Source organism: Drosophila persimilis, unplaced genomic scaffold (assembly GCF_003286085.1).
Source record: "Drosophila persimilis strain 14011-0111.01,24,50 unplaced genomic scaffold, DperRS2 tig00000191-arrow-pilon, whole genome shotgun sequence".
NCBI classification, from domain to species: Eukaryota; Metazoa; Arthropoda; class Insecta; order Diptera; family Drosophilidae; genus Drosophila; species Drosophila persimilis.
Genome location: NW_020825298.1, coordinates 5586199 through 5611410, shown reverse-complemented (window position 1 = coordinate 5611410; position 25212 = coordinate 5586199). Strand labels below are relative to the sequence as shown.

The following is a 25212-nucleotide window of genomic DNA, read 5'->3' as shown; positions in this document are numbered from 1 at the left end:
CATCCTCCACGTATTCCCATATCCCCTCGGAACCATAACGCCAGAATTCCTCCCTCGCGACGCCTGTCGACATCGACATCGAGATTGGCCTTGATTTTGATTTACAAAATAATGAGCCTTGTGCACACACAGTTCCATTACGAGTGTGTGCATATGGATAAATGGATAAAACCCAATTATATATGGAAGTATATGGAAGAAATTTGTTCTTTGCGAAACGAACCAATGAAAATTGATTAATCGAATAAAATCACGCCACGGGTTCCTTTTGAGGCACTGCGTAGGTTGACTAGAATTTCCATTGGGTCTATACTTTTTCGATATTATCTATATTTCATAAATAAGATTTAATATTTGATGCACACGTAGACACCAAGATTCCACAGATGATTCTCTTTCTCGGGGATCGTGGATCGGGGACCGCTGTGAGTGGGCAAACAAATAAAAATATTCACGTTTTTATGGTACTCTTGGCCGGCATCCAATTAATTTGTTTATAAATAAATGCAATTTTCATCATCACTTTTGCCTCCTCCTGTTGTGGTTTTCTGCTTATGTTTTCTGGCTTTCTGATAAAAGTTTTTTCCCCCAATTTAAATCTGCTGCTGAGCATGTGATTGGGAATGGGATAATGAGATAAAATATGTTATTCCACAGGAGAATTATGGGGGCGGCAACATTTTGTATTTATTTTCGCTTAAATTTAATAAGAAAAAATATGCGTTGCAGATATGTATGTTAAAATATGCATATATTTAGAGGGATGTCTGACATTATAAAATGAATTCAAATTAAACAAGGAATACAGAATGATAATGTTAAAAATATTAGACTATGGATCACAAATTGTTCGAAGAATTTACAAGATATGTTGAAAGGAGTTTCGGAAAAGGAAACCAAAGAATTTCCATATAATTTAGGTGTTTATGAAGGATTCCCTTCTTACGAGTAAAGAAATAGTCAAAAAATATACCCAATAGAATCATAAGAAGTTCTTATGGATAAAACCTATACAAATATGTCTGTTGGAAATATTAACTAACTCAATAGATACCATAAAAAAGATTCCTGGAGTGTATTTGTCTTGAAAGCCCTGATAAGAATCGTACGAAGTAGTTTACTTGGATTATTTGAATGTTAAAAGTGTTCAATAATTGCCATAATGCAAAAAGATGACTAAAACCGAGCACTCTACAGATGAAATACAACAGAAATCCAATGAAACACTCTGATGGCTGTCAATTAGCATGATCAATCGCATCTGTGAAGCGTACATATATAGTATCTATCTATCTATAGTCGTACATCGTTGGCTAATTTTAAATATCTATATGTAGATATATTTTGGTGGTATTTTCCGTGTCGCACAGGCCACGTGCCATCTGCAGCAACAATTCGGATAGAAATAATCATTTTGATGGCTTAAAGTCGAGAATTTATTTGTTGTTTGTTAGCAATAATAACATTTTTGCTTACGCAAGCGAAATGGAAACAGAATATTCTTCCCCAATTCTTCCCCCGCTGACGTGCAACCCCTTAGGAAAATACGTTTTTGTTTTGCTATTTAATGCCAAATGAAATTATGTCTTAGGCAAAGCAAAAAAAAAAAAGAAAACAAAAACTAAAGGCATAAATTTTAATTTAAAGGAATTTTTTATGTTCCACTTGTGCGATCGGAAAATGTTTTTTCCAAAAAATCATCTAAGAAATATTTGTATTTCGGATGAAAAATTTTCCACTGGCAATCAGGCGGTCTTCTATATATACATTCACACAGATATATTAGTATATATATTTTGTGTGTGTGTGTATGAGAAATTTTCGATAGTCCCAATAATTGTTTAAAAACTTGTGGCACACGCCCCTTCGCGGACACCTTGCCCCATCTGCCTGGCCAGAAAGCACGTGCTGCTGCCTCTGCCTCTGAAAATATGCGAAAAGTGTGCCTCGAAAGATTTTTCTCAGCATTCTGTAACCGACACAAACTGGTTTTCGCGAATTTCTTTCAGCATTTATACGCTCACAGAGGGTACTATGGATTTTCGGCAGATATATGTATATTTGCAATGCAGAGAGGGATCGTCTAAGAATTTATATATTCGCGTCTGTTTCTTAGTTTAAAACCTATCTGGATGAAACTCTACCAGACTATCTCATTGATCCACGAACTATATAGATAAGAACCGACAAGATCGAATCACTATATCATATCGAAGCGAAGTCTTTGTGAAACAAAATGTTCTTGGTACTGAAGATATTCGAATTGAATTCAACAATCTCTAGCTTACTGTGCAAAGATCGAACGAAGGATCATTGGTCGGTCTTGGGAACCAACGATCATATTGGTGAATGACCAAGTGAACGAGGATGATCCTCAGGAACGACCGATCTCGAAGGGTATCTGCAGCTTCGTCTCCCCTAAAGCTAGCTTTTCTGTGTCGGGTTTTGTTTATTTATATTTCGTTTCGTTTTCTCTTTGTTTCCTTCTCTGTTTTGGTTTTGTCTTTATTTTTAGTCCATTTCTGTTTTTATTCATTTTCAAGAGGATTCTTCGGTTAATTTTTTTTATTATTATTATTTTTTTTAATTTTTTGTTTTGCATTTTGTATATCTTTTATGTATGTATGTATGTATGTATGCAAGTCACTTTCTCGCATATTTTATAGTCACCAAAATTTCTGTTTTTGTTTTTTTTGCTATACATTCTTGATGTATAATTCATTGGGATTTTTTGCTGGCGAATCTTTTTGTTCTTGGCGAATCTTTTGACCGATTTGACCGCTGAACCAAAATAAAAGTAAAATTCAAGTAAACGCAGAACAGAACCCCATGACAGCCAGTCTTTTGGGGGAGTTGCTAACTGAATTTGCTCTCATTTTGGTTGGCTTTTATTTCGGAGTTGATTCGTGTTTGATTAGATTAACACAATTAGGAAATTATTATAGTTGAAGGAATATTTTTAGCCATGTGAATTTGTTTTTATCAAATATTCAAAGGTCTTTGGTATAATTTTTGTAGCATTTGTAGCTTTTATGCTGAATATTCTCAGTTTGTAAAGATCTGTTTGCGATTTTGTAAACAAATTACAAATTGCTGAATCAGTAACCAGTTTCAGAGCACTATTTCTCAGAATACATTAACGTAAGTACAGTTTTTCCAACATCCGATCACTATGTCATCAATCATTGTGCTGTCATCTCAACGATATTTAAGAAAAAGGATTGAAACATGTGTTAAGTTTTGCTCAAAACATTTGCACAATCTGTTAAAACTGTCATAGTTTTTCCCAATATCTAACCAGAGATTCTTGAACATTCCCGCCATTCTATCGTATTTTTATGTATTTTTCTTCTTTGTGAGTTCAGAGATCAAATCCGCAATAATTCAGATGCGCACGCCCTACCCCCAAAGCACTCTTCACCCCAATCCAATCCATCGGATCTCATCCGTTGTCGAAAAAGCAACAGATCACACGCCCACATGTCGTTGGGGTCTCTTTTGATCTTTGGGTCGCGTAAAACAATCAACGACGGCTTTGGGCTGTTGGAAGTTGATGAAGGTGACAAGAGATAGGGCGGGCAGTGGATGTATGTGTAGTATTATGAATGAGAGAGGGGTCTGTCGTAGGCCTGTCTGCCTGACGGTCTATATGGTCGTGCGCCCCCGAGCACGACACTCTGCGTGACGACAGATCGCATGCTCGTCGGTTTGTTCTTGTTTGTAGTTAGGGCCAAGCGGAAGGTCTTTTCGTCAGTGGAGAGCATTGTTTTTTTATATTTTTTTAATAAAAGTTATCAAAGAAATCCTTGTCTGATTGACACACATTTATTTGACGAAGATAGACGCGAAAAAATGGTTGACTTTCCATTAAAATAGACACCTATAAAATCCAATTGAAAGTTATCAATAAATATTTGAACATCTGTTGGAATTCGCTGCACGTCACGCACACATTCCCCAATCTTTAGAAAGGTTTCTAAGTCCATCAAACAATCGATGAAAATAATGAGCAAATCCATCAAACAATCGGCAGAATTGTGCCCCTCAAATGTAATTTCTTGTAGGATTTTCTAATGTTCTTTTCTTTAGCTCTTATGGCCCCCTCCTGTCAACAGCGGCGCCTCTAATTAGATGTAGTATGTACAGATGCTACGAGTATATATACATATATTTGTACGACTATGTACGTATACGTGTGTCGTATTTCTTTGAGGTCACTAAGCAGCCGAACGTCACGCACTAGGTAATCTTTCTGGCTTTGTTTACTTGCTCTTTGATTTTCAAATTTCTCTGCGTTGATAAAAGCCGAAACACGAAACAAAAAAGAGGCGAAATAGATAGGAATGCCACTGCCAATATTAAGACTATGCGATGCCCTGATTGTGCTGATTTCTTCTTTATATTTATATGTATAATAATAATAAAAATTCTGTCAATGATAAATTTTATATAAATAAATCCTCCCTCCTCCATAAATCCTCAGAAATCTTCTGCTTGTTACATAAATGTACGATATAGTATGCTCCACCCTTGTCCTACCTGATTACAGGGTATTAAAACTGTTCTTTTTGTTGCTATTGTAACAGTAAAATTCGTAACATTAAAGCAATGCAGACGGAAAGAAATCTACCGGCGGATTGCTCGCTCGCTATTTTTCACTCTCTGCTCTTCAGTGCTTCCTCTCTCTCTCTCGTTCTCTTCTGAGATCCAACCGAAAACAGTGTTTGCGTTGCGCACTGTTTAGATAACAGGGAAACATTTGTTGGGGCAGACCAGCACCCATTCATTTATTTCAATTTTTTGCCTGCAATGCTCCTCTGCAATTAGACAGTTTTGAACACACTTTTGCTTTTACTTTTGGTTCATAAAACTTTATATTTATTTGCACTTCCATCCCCGCCCCATTGTCCGCCCATTTAATTAATTTTTCATTCGTTTTAAGCACGATGTTCACATAATAATTGCCTTTTCGCCTTGCTGGTGGCAGTATTTTAATGAACTGCCCGAAAGTATGCTTTAAATTTATTAATTACCTGTGCCGGTGTCATGGTAATTTCGGGACATTAGTGTGGCACACTGTCGGCTAAATAATATTGCCGATGGCTGTTGGAAATTAAATAAAGGCTGTTGTGGGTTTTAATTTATTAATTCTAATTTTATTTTAAGCTGAGGATATTTTTAAGAATTTGAATAAGTTGTTAGAGAACCGTTTTGGAGTAAAAAATTAAAAATTGTAAATTTTAATTTTGAACCCATAAGAGATGATTGCGGATCACCAGAAAGCATTTACTCAATATGAGTAAATAAATGGATGGCAAATAGTGAAAAAAGAATATCATTCTTAATAATATTGATGATATTGATGTAAAAAAAACTAGTAGTGCTCCGCAAGAAGTTATAATTATCAAACGGTCTTCATTTTCGTATTTCCTTTTCCCTCCAATAGCTAGTCGCATTCAATTTGATTTCCTGAGTCACAGATCACCTTATGATGATACAATTCACAGAGAAAAACAAGCAAAGGTCAGTTATAGTACACAATAAACGTAGATACGAGTATGAGGTTCATTTCAATAGCAATTAAAATCGTAGTATCAATCGATTAATATGATTATTTTCGATTTGAATAAATAGCTTACGACTCGAATGATTTGTTTGATTTGAGTATGTATGGCATTTGCATTGCACACACCTACGCTAGAAGGCTAATTGCAGGGAATTTATAAATCAGTTCCGGCAGCTGTTATGCATACAGTACTTGCAGAAAGTGCACCCATAACCAAACCATGAACTACTTAAGGTTTTAATCTCCGAACTACAAAGATCTACATGCTGTTTGGGCTTGGACGAAGCAATACCAGAACAACTCAAAGTCTATCTTTGACTCATCGACTACTGTACAGCTTCTAAACCTAATAAAACAGCTTTGTATACTAGTGCTAAACCAAGCTCCTGAACTAGGGCTAAATCTACCTTTTACTCCCAAAAAAAAAAAACACACCCCACGTTTCAGAGCCCGTGTTAGACGCGCCCCCGAAAATATCCAGCCCGAACGAAGTTGAACGAACTTTTGGAGAGTGAAACAAATAAAAACTTCAGGTGAAACATGTTGAGAGCTTTTAATTAGCGAGCTTTTGCAAGAGCTTTGCAGATAGATCCATCACTCGCAGAAAAGTGTGTCGCGCGGCTGCATCGTTCACCTGTTTTTTCTCTCTCTCCCCTCACGAACACACACGGCGATGATCGCTTGCTCGCTCAACCTCTGCCTCTGCCTCAGTCTCAGCCTCAGTCACAGTCTCAGTTCAACCCTCGGGCGTTGCGGTCGCTTTCTGTCGCACTCCTGCACTGCTCGCTCTCACTAGCCGCCGTGTGCTGCCCCCAAGCCCAAAAAGTTGTCAACTGTCAAATCACGAAAGAAAGAAAGAAGGCGACAAATAAAAGTGGAAAGGGTGGAAAAGGAAAAGCGAGAAAACAGACCTACCGACAGACAGGCGGATCAATTGAAATTCGGAATAGTTTTCGAAACAAGTCGCGTGTCAACGTAATTACCTTAAATGTTTATATAGTGCGTGTGCCTATACAAATACAATCCACAGTGTGTGTGTTCGAGTGTATGTAAACTTGTGCGTGCCAGTGTGCGAGTGTGTGTGTGTGTGTGTATGGGGCAGCCTCCAAAAACTGCAATCTGAAATGCACATTAAAAGCGAATCGACTTTTAAATCACGGCTCGTTAATTATCACGCCTAGCTGCCAAACTCTAAAATAAACAAGAAAATACCGAGTACGATAAGCAAAAACAACAACAAAAATATACGTATACGATTATATACACAGTTTTTGGTTGTGTGCAAATAGTCTCGTGCGTTGCGTTCAATGGTCAGTCAGTCAGTCAGTCAGTCAATCAAGCAGTCAGTCATTGCTACAATATATGTACTCGTATGCTTGATGAATGCGCGTTGCTTTCGATTACGCATACGCCATGTGTGCGTCTCAAGTGCTGTCGCCCTCTAACAGAAATACTCTTATGCCTTTGCTGTGCATTAAAAATTGATCTAAATGGGTCTCTAAACTCTTATATTACTGGAAAAATACCAAAAACAGTTTCCAGTTTACAGGATTTCTAAATACACAGAACATACATTGCAAGTTTTGGTTCATTTTCTGGAAAAATACCAAAATATACCAAATACATTTTACTGTTTTCAATACTTATCCAATCAGGATGATTTTTCATATATTGTTCGATAAGAGCATTGTGAACAAATATATTGAATATCAGCTCAATATCTTCTAAATTTCAGATACTACAGCGTTTCTAGCCTCCATATGGGTTCATACCTTTTCCAGGGGGGAACATCTGTCGTTTAAAGACGATTTTCTTCATAAAACTTTTCTAGAGCAAAATTAACCGCAACAATGGAAACTGAATGAATTGAAGAGGGGTTTTTTGTGTGTGCTTTAAACAATAATTGAATGCAAAATTATGCCCATAATAAAAGAAACGTGTTGTAGAGAGACAGAGAGAGGGAGAAGCCATATAAAGAGAATCGAATCAATTGAATATATAATTCCGAAATGACTTCAGTTAAGTGCAATAACAGAAGCTGACCGATGAAACGGGTTTTTGTTCAACGAATGCCAAATGCAGGCGACTGCAAAAAATCATCTCAAATGAAAATCTTAAAAAAAATAAACACAAACAAAAAACAAAGCAACATTCTGTGCCAGGCTCAAAAAGGCGCCAATCAGGCATCTAATAAATGCAATTAACACGGCAATAAGTTGATTAATTTCCCATATGCCATATTCCCCACTCGTGGCAAATCCGTGGCAAATCGGAAAACCAAAGAGATCCACCCTCAACCGCCCACTTAAAGCGGACTTTATACGATCCCCATCGAATCTCAATTAATATTCATTTGCGAATATTCAACCCACGTTTCCCGCCCCTCTACAGGCACTCCCACTCCGAAGCAGCTGAGAGATATAGGCGTACTCGTAAAAAAAGATCAAAAAGGTCGCGCCTGTCATGTGCCTCGTCCCTCGTAATATAGTCCAAAATACAACGAAAATATGAAGCGAATACGCTGCTAATTGACAAATAGGAAACTCACGATCGGTCAAAGATATTTATAGCACTCGCTAAACAATCTGAACAATCTGACAGCCCCCAAAGCCGCAGAAGCAGCAGCAGCAGCGGCAAGCAGGCTCGTTGACCATTCCCCTGTTCTCTGTTCTCTGTTGCCTGCCTCAAGCCAGAGCTAAATTGATGTGAATACTACCTATGTATGTATCACATATCGTATCTGTATCTGTATCTGAAGTAAATCAAAATTTATAAAAATAAATTGGATAAATATTCAAATTTGTTTTACAAAATTACTCAACGATAAACGAATTAATTTGCAAGTCTCGAGAACAGCTTTTATAAATAAAATTACACTCCTTGAAAAGTAATAATATTGTTTTAAACACGAAACGGCCAATTTTAATAACGGAACACAGGAAAGGTTATATCTTTGGGTTATCAGGTACTGACGATAGATGTGCAAATCGATTCCTAATCGCCTCTAATAGAATAACTTTGACATCTTTCTGATTCCTAGGAATATTCTTTGCCTTTCCTGATTCATCTTGTTTCCCAATTAATGAAATAATTGTACCAAATTATGCCGTACGCTTCCTCTACACCTTTCGAAGGTCTTTCCCCCTAGACAAATCCCAACAGTTTCTTCTGAAAATCCCTTGACACCACACCCGTACATCCAATGACGCCTGCTGTGGCCGTTTGATGCAATTAAACCGAAAAATACGTCTACAATTTGGAAATCAAAACAAGAGACAACAAACAAACACTCGGCAATAACAACATTAATCCGCACAGTTTGCCAAAAGGAAAATCGGTTGAACGTTGCTTGTTTCGTGGGTTTCCGTTCCCTTGGGGGAATAATTATATTTAGCTGCAGTCGGCAATTGTTGTACCCTATTGGGGGGTATTCTAGTATTGTGAACAGAATCATATTAGAATACCATGAAAAACTAGTCCCTTAATATTGATGCTATCTGGAGGATTCCACAGATACTGGCTTCTCTGAAAATTTCTGATCTAAATCGGATGACTATATAAGCGGCGGGAGGGATTTTTCAATTTTAGTAAACAATAAAATTATAATAACTACAAAAATGTCCCAGTCGAGTCCCAGTCTTTAATCGAGCAGCAATATGTTTGGTCATGCACACGCAATGTATGTTGATTTAGTACTATTCTTGGGCATTCTCCTTTGCAATCTTTTCTTATAACATCAGCGTCATGTGAGATCCGTTGATCTATATTTTCTATGCACAGGAACACAGAAACGATCGATCTGCCAGGGTATTGAAAGGTTCGACCCCCGAAGACAGCCTGTTTTTCATTTTGTTGCTATTGTTGGCACCCGATTCGGTGACAAATGCCGTCAGAGGGGGGAACAAAATCTAATAAATTGCATTTGCAATTTGCATGCCCAGAATGTGTTGCCCCTTCTACGTACAATACGTATTCGTTTCGATTCTGCTTAATTTTATTGTTTCCGCCAACTAAAAATTGCACATTAGATCATGTCACAATAATTTGATTCTATTTTACATACAATCCAAACAGATATACAGATTTGTTTGCCAAAATCTCTATTGAGAATCGTTACGGCGCCTTTTGCGTTGGTTTTCCAATCGCTTCGTAGGAATTTATCATCTAATAATAGGATCCAAAAGGTTCAAGATTCCACAATTAACGATTATTAAAGGTATTCGTGCCAATCGCATTAGAAGAAACTCACGAATTGATTAATAAACTACGTCAATTACTATTCAAATTAATCAAAGAATCAATTGACATCTTCTGGACTCTTATGTAAATGCATTCGAATTATTCTGCTATTGAGCCAGTCAAAGATGTCAGCATTAGATCGTAAAGATATGGCCAGGGAAATCTTTATCTATAATTGTTTTACGATCACTTCACTGATACCAATTAGAGTACAATTAGGTGCTATGATGGCGTATTTTGGTAGAATCTTTATGGGCTCCTTGATTTCCCCAGACTTGTACCTTCATACATCACTTATGATTGACCAATTAGGGGACTCACAGAACGCAGATTGCCATATACATTAATGTATATATGTATATAGTTTTGAAATTAGCTTTCGGAGGTGTGTTTGTTTGATGGGGCAACGCTTAAGTGTCGCCAGAATTCTTGGCAATCTCCACTCTCTCATAAATTTCCCTTCCCAAAAAAAGACGGAGAATATAAAACAGAATCCGATATAGCCAAGTCGAAGATAATTGTCATCAGGCTTATTTTGTTTTTGGGTTTTCTTTCTTTCAAAACATTTTGGTTAATTAATCTTTTGCCCCTGCCACGGGAAAATGGCTTTTCATCTGCCATCGGCACCGCCACCGGCACATTGGGCACGCGTTGGTCTGCGTTCAACATTTCTGTTCCGTACAAAATGGCCAAGAATCGCGTTAGCTTTGACTTAATTTTATTTCGCCTGACGAAACATGTGAAAAATCAATTTTCGTATACGCTAAAAAAAGATCAACAGATCAACAGTGTAGGAAAAAATATAAATAAATAAACAAACGAAACGAAAATTGTGTTGAAATGCGTTTGAGATGATGGCTATGATGCTATGTATCGAATAGAGGGGGGCAGGCAGGCAGGAAGGAAGCTTCTCACGTGAGAGGTTGTTTGGAAATTGTTGTTCGGTAAATTGAGTTTTGGGTTTCCTCATGCGCACATCTCCAACCGCAAAACGAGGTCTATAGGTCTCTAGATCAATGCAAAATATTAAAAATTTACACATAATTTACACATGGGATTTTTATATTTTTTGTTATTTCGTTTTCTATTGTTTGGTATTTTTGTATTAAAATACTACTTTTTTGTGTAAATATTTTAATATGAAAAGTTTTTAGATTATAGTTTATTCAGATTATACAGTAATTTGAGTACATTGAGATCTTAGAGTTAGTATTTTTTTATTTCGTATTTTTTTATTTGAGTTTTTATTTTTTTGGGCGTTTGAAAACCTTCGAACATTATTATTTTTGTATGATTGATATTTATTTCTTTATGAGCAATACATTTTACAACTTTGCTAATGAAAAGATACACAAGGAAATCCTTTAGAATCTTAAAAAAAATATTCTAATTGAATTTGGGTCTCGTCTGCTTTCCGGCATACCCCCAAATACACCCAAAAAAGCCCACTTTTCACACGCAACTCTTCGGCTCCCAAACACCTGTTCAAAAGGAAAATTCCTCGCAACTGAGGTTTCCCCATAAATTTTCTTTCAGAGGCGGTCGAAGGGGTGTGCTGTTGAGGAATGTAGAAATTTTCCATGCCATGGCGCACAAATATTTTTACAATTTTTACAGCAAACCCAAAGAAAAATGCTCATAAATTTTGTGTGTACTTTCCCCCCATAAATAAGATGGCAGCGCAGAGCTAGACGCACATTACGTATACGAAAAGAATGCCAGCGAAAATGGTTACAGCAAAGAAATATTTCCTGGGATTTTCCAAGCGGGGCATTTGCTTACGACATTTCCCACAAAAAGCTATTTATAAAATTATTTACACTAAGATTTGGGTAAACCGTAACCCCCTCTCTCCTCTGTCCTGTGGCAAAGCAGAGATGGGAAGAGAAAAAAGCAGAGAGAGCCGATAAGATCAGATCAGAAAAAGCACAACAGAAAACAGCTGTTTGCTCTATGGCGCCGACAAGCGCTACGCTGCTGCCGAGAATCCGAAACAAACAAAATACACTCGCAAAAGAAGAACAAAAACAATAAAAATAGGCAGAAAATAGAATAAAGCAGAGAGACAGAGAGAGAGAGAGAGAGACCAATAAACAGTAAAAAGCTCACACAAAACTTGCACGCGCCACCAGGTTGTGATCTGTCACAGGGCGCGCTCTTTTTGATGTAAAAAGCTTATTTGCTTGCACTCACACACACTCACATACTCCCGATACCACATTCCTTCTCGTGCATTTCTTTGGGACACTTACCATACATATTAAGAAAACAATGAAGAATCGGGGTATGTGGTTGGGCCTGAGAATATGTTAATCGGAACGCCACAGATAGGATCACTTTTAAAGCTGTAATAAAAACGATCAATCTGCCAGCAGCCTATTTTATTTCTTGTCTTTCAGTGTAGCCCACCGCATGCACTCTCTCACTCTAGTGACGCTCTCTCATTTTCACTCTCTGCCAAGCCCACACGATGCGCGTGAAGCTTTGATTTACGCGCTCGTTTTATTGCACTCTCACTCACTCCCATTCCCATGCTCAATGTGCTTTACGCGCTCGCCTTCTTGCACTCTCTCTAGGCACTAGCGCTCTCTTTTTCGCTCTCTCCACCACCCCATTTAAGCTTTTTGGTTTCATTCAGAAAGCAGCATGAAACCGGCCTGTCCGCCGGGCCGCCCCATGAGAACATTGAACGCATTCGAACGCTCCGCACGTAGGCCTAACCCCCCGTATATTTTTGTTGTTGCTTCTCAAAGGGCAACAGAGGGAGACCGGACGAGACGCGACTGTCTCGCTCGCACCTTTCGCTTTTTAACGATATCTTTCAACCCTCCCCACAGTCGATAAATGTGTAAAAATATTGAAATTAATTTTGAAATACCCAAACAATAAGAAGAAAAAAATGTGAATTGAAAATTTAAATGTGTTGCAAATTAAATTCAAGTGCTGCTTCTGGCACGACGAATGACAACGACAAAAGCAAATTGCAGATCGCAATAAATTAAAACAATAAAAGGCAGTCGAGAAGAGACGAAAAAGAAGGAGAACGCTGAGGAGAAGGAGACTGGCAAAATCTACATAAATGTGGTGGTCGCTGTCGTTGTCGTTGTTGCTGCTGGTGTTGTTGTGCGCGAAAAGTTCTCGATGCCAAAAAATCAAGTGATCAAAAAAACAAGACTGTAAATCGAACAACAGAACAGAACTGAAATACAGAAACAGAACAGAAACGGAAAAGACACCGAGAAACACACGGAACACAAACGGAAAGGAAACAGTAACAGAAGCAGAAACAGAAAAGAAACATTAAAACGTTACAACAACAAAAAAAGATGGTTGGCAAAGTCTTTGGCCTGAAAGACTTGGAGCAGTTCAGCAGCCGTCGGAGCAGCGTCTACGTCGATCCCGAGTGCGAAAAGTTCTTTGAGCTGCCGCTCTTCATAGCTGCCAGCTCGAATGATATCACAACCAAATGCCAGTGCTGGCAGCTCAGTCCAGGTAATAAAAGTCCACACATCATCCATCCGAGAGTTGAGATCAGACTATAAAAACTCCAGACTAAAACTAAAAAGTAGCCAAAAGAGCAGGAAATTTATGTTAATATTTAGAACCGGGTGTGCAAAAATTTAATGAAATTAAAGTAATCCCTAGAAAGGAAATTTAGCACAGAATCAGAATCCAGAGGAATGACATTAATTATGCGCAGAAATTAGCTAAATTAGAACCAGAAGAAATCATATGGAATTAGAGGAACAAGCGATAAACCAAAATCAGAGGCTAGTTTTCATGTATTTCGATTTCAATTAGCTATCTAATGATCCGTGTAGTAAGATAAATACATATATTTCCTGCAGGGAAAAAAGGGTCTGTAAGAACGGAATTGAAATAATTTCACTTGTTGAACAATGAACAATATGAAGTCATTTGCATTTAGCGAATATATTGATTACATTCCTTTAGAAATAATAAATAAATAATTCGAATTAATTTAAAATACATTTTCCATTCATTTATAAAAGACGTAAATGCTAATTAGGTTATATTTCAATATTAATTTAATTATGAACGCTAAAAAATGCTTTATTTATTTTGCATTTTGTATCAATGATTCACTGTGATACTGAGAATTGTTTAAACGGAAACTGAAAAGTTAAACAAAATAACAATTAGGAAGATCGAGATGACGCCAGAGAGAGAATTGCAAAGTAAAATGGGGAAAAGTGGTAAAAATAAAGATTCAAAGGTACATACATATGTACATATATAGAAAAAGTTAAAACATTATAAAATTTGATAATAAAGAAGAGAACAGATCAATTATTATGATCAGAATTTTTACATATGAAAATAATACAAAAGGATCCCAAGGTTACAGATGTATGTAAAACATTCATAAATCTCTTTACACAAGTCCCGATCCCGATCCGATCATTGTTTCCAATCCATCAACAGAAGAAAAAATCATAAAATGTATACAAAACAAACCAAAATTTTAATATGTTTAACACAAATGGAAAAAATTAACGCTGCCGTAAATTCAAGGAAATATAAACAGTAAAATAAAAGCAGTAAAATAAAAGCAGTAAAAAAATGAAGAAAAAATCATTTAAACAAAAAATTAAAATCAATCAAATGGTTGTGTAAAATGCTTTACCAAACCAAATTAAGGAAAACAACAACAACGAATGATACGCGAGTATTTTGTTTGAACAAAAAAAGAGAAAGAAATAAAGCTATTTAATACATATTGGATCTGTTTCAGTAATTGCTAAATTTAATGACAAAACATTTTATGTCTGATTAGGGATTGCAGCACTTTGTTGGGATTTACAATATGTGAATAATAAAAACACCGATTAGACCCATTTAGATCTGTGTAACATCATAATAGATCCAATTATGCATCCAATGCATTTTGTGTGGTTTTGTTTTACTTTTTGCCACAAAACAAATAAAGTTGATTGCTGCGTTGATAGGAAAATTACCGCATCTGTTGTGAGTGGAATGTTGTATAAGATAGACACAACACATACATATGTACATGTAGTCCCCCCCAGTCTCCAGTTCCAGTATTTCCATATTTGTTGCTTGAAAATGCAAATGGATCGCTGTGGATTGGATGCCGTATAAATGGGAGGGGATTAATTACCCACACAAGCTGTGGGGACCTTAGAGAGAGAAAGAATAAGTGGATGGCTCATTCAATTATACCAGTTTTTATTGTTATTGCATTTCAAACAGCAATGAACACTCTCCACATCCACCATCCCCCTTCCTATCTTCTATCTTATCGTTCGTTCTTCTATCATTTGCAAATGCATTTACCCTAAATGATTTTGTATGATATTTTATACAGTTTTTAACGAGAATTGCATTATAAAAAACAAAAACTACAGAGTCCGAAAGAGTAAATAAATCAAAGGGTTGCCAACTTTGTATCTGATTTTTTGATGACTGACATTGATATGGCGCTGGCCGGCGCTGCGTTTACCGTTTGCCATGCTTATCAGTAGCGAGTGATAACACCAGGTGTTAGATAGCAGATAGAGAGGGAGAGAGAGAGAGGGGTATACCGAGGGGAACGTCATGCAAAAATCGATCAGCTGTCTGTCGTTTGCTGTAATGAGAGTTGTCCGCGCGCTGCAATCAATTACCCCGTCCAGATAGCTAATCAATATGGCAGCCAGCCAGCCACAGGCACAGGCACAGCCACAGCTACAGATACAGATACAGCGCACCCCCCGAATGTGATTCAATGTGGCATTGGACGGGTAGTAGTTCAAGGGTAATCGGGGGAATTGTGGGGGAACTGTTGTCCTACTTATGGCTGTTGACCAGCTGACCAGAGCGATAGAGAAACAAACCCCAAACATCGATCTACGGTTGTCATATGGTTGCTATATCGTGTCGAGAGAGGGTACAATGGCTGTCAGGAACGCCAGATAATTACATTTGAATAGATCTTTGGTATTCGATTACATGAATTCTTCTATAACTTAGTATTTATGACTGCAAGCTGAAGGAAGTATCTCGAATGAGTCACATATTTAAATTTCGAAATTGATCGATTAATAATTCGATAAGTCGTCTCTTTTTATTTAATTGTTTCTAATTTCTAACATATTAATTAATAATTAATAAGAATATATGTAAGCCTTAAAGAGGATAAACGGATCCGATACCAATCCAATCGAAGCTTGATTATCGATAATCATTAAATAATCAGTAAATTCGGTAGCAAATAGTAATTCCAGAATTAATTTATTTTCCATCGGTGATATATTTTTAGATTTACCCACCCATTACCCATTATTTCTCAGTTGATATTTGATATTTGCCTGAATTATCCAAATACTTTTCCCTTTTGCTTGAAATATTTCACAAGTTGTACTTTGATCCATGAAAATAACCCCCTATCAATATCAAATGCTCAACATTTCAACTTATTTTATGATTTTTACGTGTACTCCTATGGGTGATGGTAGACAAACCTATAAACTCTTTTTTGATAAACGATTTCCCAAGAAATTTTTTGCTTCAAACCAAAATTACCATAAAATATTTATAGTTCCAGTGAACCCTCGCAAATTGGTGGAGCACTTCATGTATTCTGTTTGGTGGTTTTTTTTTTTTCTTTGGTTTTGTTTTTTTATCAATATCAGTATCAAAAGTTATCAGATGCATTTTCTCAAGTATTTTATTTTGACCACTTGTCGAATGAGTAATTTCGAACATTACGTACACGCCGCTCTTACAGGCGAAATTTAACTACTTATCGGTGCGAATCGAATATACGAGTATTTATATCTTGAGCAGTGGTCTGCGTGCAGGTTGCGACTTTGATGATAGTGAAAGAATGGTTCCTGTGCACTCAAGAGCCCCCCTAAAACAAATAAAAAATAACAATAACAATCATGTCATATGATTAGATGGCCCTCAAGTGGCAGCTGAAACGGCAGCCTCAAACACTTCTTTGGACCATGGCCTGATCTTCAGTGCTTCAGTGCGTAGAGTAATGACCTAACCTAAGTGGAATTAGCTTGTAGTGTAATCAATTGAAATGTTACTATATTTAATCCGTAATCAAACCCTTGCTAATCGCATTCGTACAATCGATCTATATTTACAGGCAAGGAGCCGGCACTGCGCTCCTACACGGAAATCCAACAGCTGCTTCAGCAGGGCAAGAAGCGTGACGTAAAGAACATACTCAGAGAGAACTCCTGGCCGATCAACTCGCCCATACGTGCCCAGCTATGGCCGATGCTATGCGGCCAGCACCTGACCAAGCAGCAAATGCTCGATGGGTTCTACTGGGAGATGGTCCATCAGGTAAATCAGCGAACCCCAACTAAATAAGGAATGGTATATAATTTTTGTCATCTCCAAGGTCTTTGGCACCACAGAGCTGTCGGAGAAGCCGATTATGCTGCCCGCCTTTGTGGATGCCACACACTGTTTGCCCTATCACCTGACCAGCACGGGCCGTGCCGTTGCCGATCGCATTGTGAATGTGTTGGGCTATGATTGCCCCGATATTACCTACAGTCCAGTATTGTATCCCATTACATCGATACTTTTGCATTTCATGTCGGGTAAGTTATCGAAAAACGATCATTAATTGGGAGTTGGGGAGCAATAGTAGAGGAAATCGGTGTCCAGGATTTTACAGATATATATATATAGTATACATAAAACTTGAATCATTATGTTCCTATCTTGCATTGAGATTCGAGCACAGTTATATTCCTTGTCCTCCTTATTTTCCATTCATCTCTCCGATGACAAACCTGCGCAATCTTACATTTTTAATAAGTATAACATTATTACTTGTTTCTGTGTTTTTCTGGATGTTCTATCTATAGGATAGGGGGGTACTCCACACCAATCCACTCCACTCCACACCACACACGTGAAGTGTCAATATTTGCTCAAGTCATTTTTATCGCCTCAACAAAATACACAAATAAGTGGCACAATTGTAAGGCAACTCAGTCTGCCGCCTGCCTTCTCTCACTCTACTCTTACTATACATCTCTCTCGCTCTCTTAATTTCTATATATTGGAGGGGAATATGGGAGATTCTCTGTGCGAGTATCGCAGCTCATTGCAAATTGATGTATCGTGATTTAGTGGCTAATTGATTTGGCCAACATGCAATGAGCCGGGCCATCAAATATGCGTAATTACAAATGTAAATTTCGTCTTTTCTTCTCTTCCTTTTGTACAACTTTTGACAGTACAGTGTAGTTCATGGCTTTAGGGCAGATTAAAGGTTAGCGATCGATAGGAAGTGGATATAAGAACATACTGAAGGTTTTTTGAATATGTGATTTTATTTTGGAATTATTTCACTTATAAATAATTTAAAAAAAAAATGAGTTTATCGAATGGGTAAAGCTATCGAAGCCAATTCTTTTTTGGATCTTAGATTATTAAGGAAATAATTTAAAATAAACCCATATTTTAGTTGGAGAGTCGAATAGTTTCTAAAATTTAACCTAAAATTCTATTTGCTCTGTTATCGTTCGATAATAATCGAGATTGGTAATCGAATCTAAATTGCAATTGTACACTCTTATCGGATCTGTTTGATTCTGAATGCTCATTAACTCCCGTTGTCGTCAAAGGGAAGCACAGGTTCAACTGCTTGCCAGACATACAATCACGCAACGCACAGTGAACAGTGAACCTTTTCCAGTGAACCTCGTTCTTGACCGTAGTCAAATGATCAACGTCTAACAGTCTGCTGTACGCGTAGTTCCGCATTTGGTGGATGTTTTGTTGTTGTTTTTTGTAATTGTTTGTATTACTTTATTATCAGGCTGCTCAGCATTGTCGGGGGCGCACACAGTCTTTGTAGCTTAATCTATTTAATATATACAGCACAGTACAGTACAGTATTTGTACAGAAATTGGTTAAATCCAGTCAGGTGTGGGACATAGATGTGTGCAATTCTGGCAAAATCCAGACAATTGTTTGGGAATTTAGTGGAAATTTCCAAGTAACAAAACGGAAGAGACGCTGGAGGAAGAGGAGGAGTGAAAGGTAATCATCTTTAACCTTCAGAGATCTATGCATTTCGGAAGCTTTTGTTTAAGCGATTCCCAGGCTTAAAACACAGATTAAACAGACAGCTGGTCATGTGCCTATAAGCGATGATAACCCCCCAGACCTCATCGATATTGCAACGTATAGGTAGGCCCCTAATCTATTCCATCGGCAGCTATTGAACCCTAAGATCAGATCAGTTCAGACCCCATTCATAGAACAACAGAGGCAAGAGAGCGATCGTTCAAGTTTGTAAGTATCGCTCCTCCCATTATGAACATTATTATCTCATATTTATTCCCAATTATCTCGAATTTCGTTGGGTCTATATATAGTGTTAATGTACATACAGGAGGGAGGCTTATGCGTCTTACTTTTGGCGGGGGGAGAGCCTCTCTCTGCTGATAAGCCGATTGGGGGAGAGGTCAGACCCGGCGGCGTTTGCTTGTCATTCTGAAGGTTTGTTTACACTGAGCGAAATTTTTGTTACTGCCCCTTTTCCCATCTGTCTATCTATCTGTCTATCTGTCTGTCTGGGGCAGACATTAAAATTCAATTCCGGTCGAGATCTCAAGGCAGAGTATTGTCTCTCCCTCTATTATGATTTCGTATTTTGTACACAGAACAAAGTTCTCTGAATGTATTCGTGCTATAGAAATCCCATTCAATCCAATTTGAACTGAATTCCATATTTCTGTGGTTCATAAATCAGCCATAAAATCTTTAGAGATATTAAAAAAGGGATACCGTTAAAGGAATGGTAAACAATATTAGTACAGTCGAACTTCCATATAGCGAAACTCAAGGGGAAATCGTTATACCTAAAATTCGTAATACAGAATTAATTTTTGCAGCATATAGCATTGCAGTGTTCTGGAAATAAATTTGTTATATAGAGAACTTTGTTGTACGGAAGTTCGACTGTAATTATTTATTTATTATTTCCGAGAATTTTATTATGTACTCCTTGACGCTGTCACGTGGACCTGCAGCGTTTTCTGGTGAGACATAATTTCCGTTTCGATTGCATATTCGATGAGAGCCGGACTGCATTCGTCACATATTTGATGGCGGCAATGCGACGTGTTTCTCCTACAGACCCACATCATAGAGAGAGAGTTCAGGGCCAAACAGCGGAAATTCATGGATGGAAGATAACCTATGGCTTGGCCGCCAACGATGTGTTTAGAATTCTGAAGGAGCCGAAGAGTGGCAGACGAATTGAAGCAAAAATCTTAAAAGGTCTTTCTTGTACTTGAATATATATCATCTATATATTCCCTTGAATATTCCATCCATTTTTCCAACCATAAACTGAAAATTTAATACTTTTTCCATATTGTAAACCCAAAAACTGTGTGGAATAAACAGAATCAAAAGAAACAGAAACGGAATGGGCAGCTGCAAAAAATAAAAATCTCCATAAAGTGTCCAAATGAAGGACACTCCAAAATCGAAATCGAAATCAAACGAAACGAATCAAAATGAAATAAATGGAAAAACTGACAGGGCATGAGATGGCAGTGGCAGTGGCATGGCAGTGGCGATGAGCTGCATGTTCAATCAACGCATTTCCATATTGAATATTCCGCTCCTTCTTCTTTGTTGTTTGTGTATTTGTGTGCATTTTCAAGTTCAAGAGTCTGCCGCCACGCCGCCGGTACATAAGCAAATGTTTAAAGTGATATAGATAGTAGTACCATATGCAAACGTATCTTTGTATCTGTCTCTTTCTCTGTCTGTTTGCATTCTGTTTGCTGCCTCTGACGTCATTGCCATATGTACGACTCGACTCGATTCGCTTCGATTCGATTGGGGGGCTCTTTCTGCAATTTGCGAATTTCGATTCGCCTTTACCCCACTTAAAGTAAACAGAAAGGCAAACGAAGGAGGAGGTGGTGGAAGACTCTCAAGACTTCTCCCCCATTGCTCTATATCCCACTTGAGTTCTCTTCAATTCGTAGTTTACTGACACACTTTTCTTAGGTGCTTGATAATACAGTGACGGCAGGACAGGAGGGCGCCCTAGAGTAGAGTATTATCACGGATTTCTCTGACTGAGAAATAAATGGCATCGTATTTTATTTTTTTGGTATTGTACCCAAACGCGGCGTGTACTTTGTTTTTGCATTCTCGGTCGCAGTGCTTTCGGGATATATAGAGAGAGATCGTAAGGTTTCGCTTAAGGAAGAGCTTTCAAAATAGAGAGAGAGGGAAAGAAAGAGCTTAAACTTTGTTGTTGCATTCTCGGCCGCAGAGCTTTCGGGATATAAAGGAAGAGATCGAAAGGTTCCGCTTAAGGAAGAGCTTTCTAAATAGAGAGAGAGGGAAAGAAAGAGCTTAAACTTCGGCTGTAAAGTTCCTGTCATAGGAAAATTTTCATTTAAGACCGTTTGTCGGGAGTGTAACATTTCTCTTTCCTATGAGATCTCTTCTCCAAGGAAACTTTTAGCCTAAACTGAGCTCTTACTGTATGTACTTCTAGAATTGCTCTTCTCTATTGTTTCTGTTTTCTCCTGCTCTGCTGTGATTTGGCTAATGACGACAACACGTGAGCATAAAATTCGCATAAAACGTAGACTGAAAACCCAGAATAGAAACAAAACAAATGCTCGCATATTTGTACTCTTTCGTTTATGACGGCTTTGTTTGCCTTTTCCATTGCCTGTTCCTCCATTGTTCCTAATGTTTATCTCATTCCATGTCGTTCCGCCTCCCCCACTGTTTTGTGGCGTTGCGGGTGTGTGCCCTGCCCAAACATTCTCGCCTCATGCATATTTATTTTGCACGGTTCTTATATGGAGGAGTGTGGCTGCGACTCATCATCAAATCTACATAGGTACATATATACGAATACGAGTAGTTGGGGATTCGAGGCACGCACAATTCAGATTAAAATATATGGCATATTCTATATATACGTGTAGCACGAGTATGTACTTCTATTTCGATGGTTTGCTATTTTTTGACGTCAGCCTTGAGGCAGGTGGGGAGTGGTAAAAAAAAAGGTGAATATGTAGAGTGAAAGGATCCATTTGGACGCAAGGCATTTACGGGTATAGTACACATCTGTAAGGGTTAAATTCTCCCTTAGATCCCCATCTCAGATCTTAGATCGAGGAGAACTTTCACTGTGGTATATGCTATAGCGATTGAGCCCCATTCATCCATGACCTAACTAAACGAATTAAAGTTTATTCCATGCAAACAAATGACCATCCGTTAATGTATTAGTGAGCTTTGCACCGCTACGCACAATTTTGATGGAAAGCTCTCTCTCATTGTTCTGTCTGTGTGTTAAAGCTCTTTTGCAGGGCATTCAATGGTGTCTTCATTGCTGACTTCTGCAGTCTACCCCCCCATTTAGCGATTGAAAAAATGTTATTTTCGTTTTTATTTAAATTTATTATGTGTTTCTGCGGCTCGTCTGTCTGTCTTTTGGTCTTGGAAATATTTGCATTGTTTATGTTTGAGTTTGTTGAGCTAATTAAGGCAGAGGCACAAAACGGATGATTCCTGTTTTCTGTCTTCTATCTTAACTTGAGGTTGTTTAGATGTGATACTATTTTTAGGCGGGTTTACGACTGTATCTTTTGGTCTCTCACCTACTGCATCATAAATAACTCGGCACGTGCTCGCTAACGTCTAAATAATGGCACTTTTTTTGCCCCCCTCTCTCCCTGCTCCATTGTCCGATGGCAGTTCAACCTTTGGATGTTTGCTAGCCACTGTAGCCATTGTATTTTGTATACACAACCCACTTAAATGTAGCTCAAAACCTTATCGGACACACAATACATATGGAAACCCTAGCGATTTATAGTTTAGCGTTTTATTGTGATTATTTTTTCCAGAGCTTAATTGCCTAATTAGAGGGGCTCATTGGTGTGTGCGAGACAGTTCTTTGATTAATTTCTACTTTAAATTGTTTACTTTACTATGCACGGTAGTCGGGGCTTTTATTCTAGATTGTATTGCTGTTGTGGGGTTGGATGTAAAAGGCCAGGGAAAAGGCAAAGGATCTACATATATAGTCAAGTTTTTCTGCCAGTCAGTGGATCACAAAGTTCTGTGTAGATTTCTGATGTTTTTTTTCTCTTAGCAAAAGAGTTTCATATAAAGCTATTATTCAGGATAAAGATTACAATACTTTTACTCTTTCTTTGTTCTCTCTTGTGCGATGTAATTATGGGTACTTCCTGCCTAAAGTAGGGTATCCTAAAGTCATACTACTATATCTACAACAACGTTCATTCTTATTCCACTTCGAAATCGTTGACTTTAGCTTGATCTTGCCGCTCTCGTTTGCTCTTTCTTATTGATAATGATGGTTCATTAAAATTTGAGCTGTCGCCAGTGGAATGCAAATGTTTGCAGATTAATGCCCACATTGCAATTGCCATTGCAATGCCAATGCCAGTTCCGAATACTGCAGTCGGCGAATATGACTCTGCGTCATGCCCGATCTCCGACTCTTGCCCGTAAGATATTTAATAAACTTATCAAATGTTTGCCAACTTGGGTTGGAGGCTTTCCGCAACAGATAAAGTTCAATGGGCGGTCGCAGGGGACGCTGCTCTCCCGACTCGGCTTTCCGCTCTCCGCTGAACGCTTCGGAAAAGCCAATTATAATTAAAAGCAATCTCTTATAAACTAAGCCAAACCGCCTTAGGCTAGTGTAATCCACTGATAAGTTCCTGCCCGGCACAATCCACTGATAACGACATCGGCGCGGCAGATCGACTTTTGTTTACTCGAGCGTTTGAAAGCAATTAAACTTTGTAATGCAAAGCAGAAGCCACAGGCAGCACAAATCAATATGGAGGCGCCTCCTCCTTATCATCCGCACTCCAGAAAAGAAAGGTTCAATTCGGTTCAGTATCTAAATTGAATTTAAAGTCCCCCTAATCGACTGATTGCTAATTGATGGTTGAATGGTTTTATATGAAATGTTTACACATTTACACTGCTGATTTGTAATCAAAGTTCTTTTTACAAACACCAGATAATACAGCTAATGAATCCCCCACGAACTCTTCTGCGGAATGGGAATTATTTTTAGCACTCGCCATTGCATAATTTGATCTAATTTTGTAATCAAATAATCAGGCACCACATACTGCATGTATTATATCCGAGTGTACACAGAGTACAAATTGCCACCCTGCTAATTATGGTTTTTCGCAATTGAAGAGAGGGGCAAATGGAGATGGAAAATGGCATTTGTGATGTGCTGGTCAAAGTGCATCTCAGACAGAGTCTCAAGGCAAGCTCTCAATTCAATTTTCCTCTGCGTCATTGCGGTAATGCATTTGCTCGTAGTCAGCGACAGAACCACAAACCCATATACCGTATACCATATACCACCTCCCTCTCATCCAATCAACACTTGGAGGGAGATGGATCCCCAATCGCCCTGAGCTTTGAGCTGCTGCTGCAGTAGTTCCACAATTAAATTAGAAACCCGCTCCGTCGTATATGTGGTTTTATTGTACAGTGTTTGATGGAGGGGATGGGATTGGCTCTATAGAGGTGGAAGGCTGGATAAATTGTGGTTGAGGTTAGGCCAGTCATAAGGTTGATAATTGTTAGGAAAAACTGCAATTTGATCACTTCGATAGACTGACTGCCAGGGCATATTGTTTACCATCTATTACATATGCAACACGATAAATTGGTTAGATTTGATGGATCATATTTAAACAGAGCATTCGCTGAGTGTGTGATGGATTTATACCATTGAGTGCTTGCTGAATCCTGGGCACATAATCAATTAAAAGTTATTTTCAACACTTAAAACTTCTGTAGACTCTTAAGGAACCTCTTAGCCTTTACGATGATCTTTATTTTTATACCCGATACTCAAAATGAGTATTGGGGTATATTAGATTTGTGGTAAAAGTGGATGTGTGTAACGTCCAGAAGGAATCGTTTCCGACCCTATAAAGTATATATATTCTTGATCAGCATCAATAGCCGAGTCGATTGAGCCCTGTCTGTCTGTCCGTCCGTCCGTCTGTCCGTCCCCTTCAGCGCCTAATGCTCAAAGACTATAAGAGCTAGAGCAACGATGTTTTGGATCCAGACTTCTGTGATATGTCACTGCTCCAAAAATATTTCAAAACTTTGCCCCGCCCACTTCCGCCCCCACAAAGGGCGAAAATCTGTGGCATCCACAATTTCGACGATACGAGAAAACTAAAAACGCAGAATCGTAGAAGATGACTATATCTTCTAGAGTGCAAAATCTGAACCAGATCGTATAATTATTACAGCCAGAATCACGAAAACAATTTCACTCTTTCTCGCTCTGTCTCACTCTAACACACAGGTTTCATGGTCGGTTTTGCCAATTGCAAAA

The 25212-nt window shown here is 38.1% G+C and overlaps 1 protein-coding gene across 7 annotated transcripts in view; it reads left to right on the top strand.

Moving 5' to 3' along the window:
- Positions 1–25212, top strand: part of LOC6589416 (TBC1 domain family member 24) — a 54654-nt gene that overhangs the window by 22900 nt on the left and 6542 nt on the right. For 3 of the 7 annotated variants that reach the window (XM_026988253.1, XM_026988258.1, XM_026988255.1), the window contains 2 exons: positions 16929–17131; positions 17190–17394. In XM_026988253.1, coding sequence (XP_026844054.1) covers positions 16929–17131; positions 17190–17394 — 408 coding nt within the window. Of the gene's footprint in view, positions 1–12561; positions 13298–16928; positions 17132–17189; positions 17395–25212 lie in introns of those variants that run through there. The other 4 variants (XM_026988257.1, XM_026988254.1, XM_026988252.1 and 1 more) reach the window with 3 other exon arrangements.